The sequence below is a fragment of the Lupinus angustifolius genome, chromosome LG05, assembly GCF_001865875.1.
Source record: "Lupinus angustifolius cultivar Tanjil chromosome LG05, LupAngTanjil_v1.0, whole genome shotgun sequence".
Classification (NCBI taxonomy): domain Eukaryota; kingdom Viridiplantae; phylum Streptophyta; class Magnoliopsida; order Fabales; family Fabaceae; genus Lupinus; species Lupinus angustifolius.
Window position 1 is genome coordinate 21,717,768 of NC_032013.1, and position 3,505 is coordinate 21,721,272.

Genomic DNA, 3,505 nt, shown 5'->3' on the forward strand with positions numbered 1-3,505 from the left:
ATAATTACCGACTAGCGGTGTTTTAAGTAGTACATGTTTGATTCCCCTTAAACAATGTTTCGGGTTCGAGTCTTGTGGATGGAAAAATGTCCGCTTGGAGAGTTAACACATGTACCTGTGGATGTTCCCAGATCGGACATGATTGCCTCCAGTGCTATGATACTTATGAGAAACCAAAAAAAGAAAATTATAAGTATAATTATAATTACTTTTTCCCATTTTTTAAGAATGATAACATCATTTTTGTGGAAGATGATTTTTATAAACATGTATAAAGTATAATATCTATATACTATCAATATAAATATTTATATATAATCAATCATTTATTAAGATTATTAAGTAATAATTAAATAGAGTAATAAAGACTCAAATATACACACAAGTTGAAAACTCCTAATATTTTTCCATTTCATTTTACTTGTGGCACTTTTCAACCTTTTCCTCGTTCCTATTCAACTTTCTTTCTCTTTTCTTCTTCTTTCCTCGTTTCTCTCTCTAGAAGTGAAATCACAAATCACAACATCAATGGCGGGTTACAGAGCAGAAGATGATTACGACTACCTCTTCAAGGTGGTTCTGATCGGTGACTCAGGTGTTGGAAAATCGAACCTTCTCTCCAGGTTCACAAAGAACGAGTTCAACCTCGAGTCCAAGTCCACCATTGGTGTTGAGTTCGCAACTCGCACATTGAACGTTGATTCCAAAGTCATCAAAGCTCAGATCTGGGACACTGCTGGCCAAGAAAGGTCTTTTCTTTCATCTGGGCATCTCTTTTGTGTTTCAAAGTTTTCAACTTGGATCATGTTTGTTCTTGTTTGGTTGATCCTAGAAGTTTAGTAAATTTGGAATAAAAATGGGAAAAAATTAAAAGGGGTTTTGTTTTTTTAGTGTTTATTTAATTGAGTGGATCTGATTTTGTTTGTTATATAAGTCACTGAATATACTTGAATTTTGTTGGGGTGGCTGTGTTTGTTTTTTTTTTAAATTGGTTTGGTTGTGTTTATCTTACTATAGGGTGATCATGATCTTGTGTAAAAGTTATAATTGAAAAAACATGATTCATGTCCAATTTAAACAATAGTGAATCAATGTGTTTGAATTTTTTTCATGCATTGTTGGAATTGGCATGATTACCTAGTTTACATGCCTTGGTATGAAGTAAGTGTTAGTTTTGTTAGATTCAATTTGTGTAGACTTGGAATCAGTTTAAGTGTTTGATTTTTAGAGATGGGGAGTGGAGTTGGGAGCGGTATAAGGCCGGTCTAATATTCTTGTCTTATGTCTTACCAAATAAAGCAAAGATGCTTAGATTCGATTCTTTAATTGAATGTAACCTTAGGTCTCAAGTTTTTACAAATATAGGAAGTAGTACAACACTTCAATTGGCATCTTGGTGCATCATAATCAATATTTTGTGTTAGGAATACAGTATTTAATAGGCAGGGCAACAAATTCTATCATAAGTATAAAAAGCAACATGTAAAACCTTGTTAATTACTAGCTTGCTGTGTCTTTAATGAAAATTATTTATACGATACAATGATACATATCTGTAAATGAAGTATCTCCTTTGGCAGTGGGCTTGATTTGAATTTAGTTTATTCACTTGAATTTCAATATTATTTTCTTCATAAGCTGACCTTGTAGTTATTGCATAAATCACTTGATCTGTGAGCTTAAATCCTGAGTTGAGCCTTATGTTAAATTTTCACCTTTTTATTTCTACCATGTAGCTTGAGAAGAATTAGCATTTTGATATTAGTAGTTCTTGTTGGCTCTGATTATCTGAGATCGCAGCTGAACTGTAGTATAAGACTATAAGTATTACATAGCATTTGGGACCAGTATTTGGTAGTTGCAAAATAACTAAATAAGGTCAAGCAACAACATTGGTTAAGCATATGCTAATGGAACATGTCATATGAATTATCTCTTGAGGGGGTGGGGGGGACCATTCTCTTGGGCCACCTAATCAGAATGTCTTACTCCTTTTTGACTTCATTGTATTGTTCTACATTGGCTATGGCAAGCATGATGCGTCATATATAATGAATGAAGTTGCATGTATTCTCGGGGAAATCGTGTCTGATAAGAATAAACTGTTTTTGAAATTTAACTAGAGGCATCACTGGAGAGTTTGTAATTGGCTGAAAGTCAGCTATTGAAGCATTGATAATTTCATTTGAAGACTGAAGTTATGTAGCTGTAAGGATGTGCGACATATATTAACAGTATTTTTGAACAAAGCTGTTTGCTTACCTATGATTTTGTAAAATCCCAATATTTTGCCATGCCAGTTAAATTTTTTGTTGGGTTGAATGTAGCACTCTTCCTCCCTTACAGTATATTACGAAGAAAAAGATCAAGATGATTTCATTTCCACATTCCAATTGCTATTTTTAAGCACGAGATTAATTAGAAAACCCAAGTTTTGGAGTGATATACTGGTCTAATGTGCTAATATTAGTAGTAGAATTCCAAGTTATGCACTTTTCAGTTTTCTTGTTATGCTCTAATGACTTCATATTGAATCCAATTTTTGATCAAAGTAATTATCAAATATGTCATTATTGAACTTACAGATATTATTTGGTATGGAAGTGTATCCTTATTTGCCCCTGGTTCATTCTTGATTTATGTTCTTTTACTATGTGATCATAATACTGAACAAAATCTTGCAATTTTGGTTAACAATACATCATTATGAGTAATTATGTGTAATTATGTGTAATAACTAGCAGAACTTGTAAATCAACTTCCTGCATTGAATGTTATTAATTTAAGTTGTTACTATTTGTAGGTATCGAGCCATCACCAGCGCTTACTATCGTGGGGCAGTAGGTGCACTTCTTGTGTACGATGTCACTCGCCATGCAACATTTGAGAATGTTGACAGATGGCTGAAAGAATTGCGAAACCACACAGATGCCAACATTGTTGTGATGCTTGTCGGGAATAAATCAGATCTTCGCCACCTTGTGGCTGTATCAACTGAAGATGGGAAGTCTTATGCTGAGAAAGAATCACTTTACTTCATGGAAACCTCAGCTCTGGAGTCTACTAATGTAGAGAATGCATTCGCCGATGTTCTGACTCAAATCTACCATATCGTTAGCAAGAAAGCAGTACAGGCGGCTGAAAATGGAAGCGCGTCCGCGCCAGCCAAAGGAGAGAAAATAGATATTAAAAATGATGTGTCTGCCATGAAGAGAGTTGGTTGCTGCTCAAGCTAAGAATAGAAAACATGATTTCAAGTGGTTGCCATTGATTTCTTTGTACTTGTAATATTTTGAGAGATACCAACTAGAAAAAAAAGCAGAATAATTTTCATAGCATCTTAGAGAATTGTCTCTATAATTTTAAATACCATGTTTGATGTTTCAATAGGAGCAGCTGTGGAGTGCAAAATTGATTGATTGTTAAGCGGACTTGTTTTACTTATTGTAGTATTATTGTTGTTTTTGAAATGTTTTCACTTGCAAAGGTTCGAGCTTGGAATTAA

At 33.9% G+C, this 3,505-nt stretch overlaps 1 protein-coding gene across 1 annotated transcript; it reads left to right on the plus strand.

Moving 5' to 3' along the window:
• LOC109348099 (ras-related protein RABA1b-like) lies at window positions 427-3,505 on the plus strand. Its single transcript, XM_019588326.1, has 2 exons — window positions 427-749; window positions 2,804-3,505. Exons 1-2 carry the CDS (start codon window positions 529-531, stop codon window positions 3,234-3,236), a joined length of 654 nt encoding a protein of 217 aa, XP_019443871.1. The 5' UTR covers window positions 427-528; the 3' UTR covers window positions 3,237-3,505.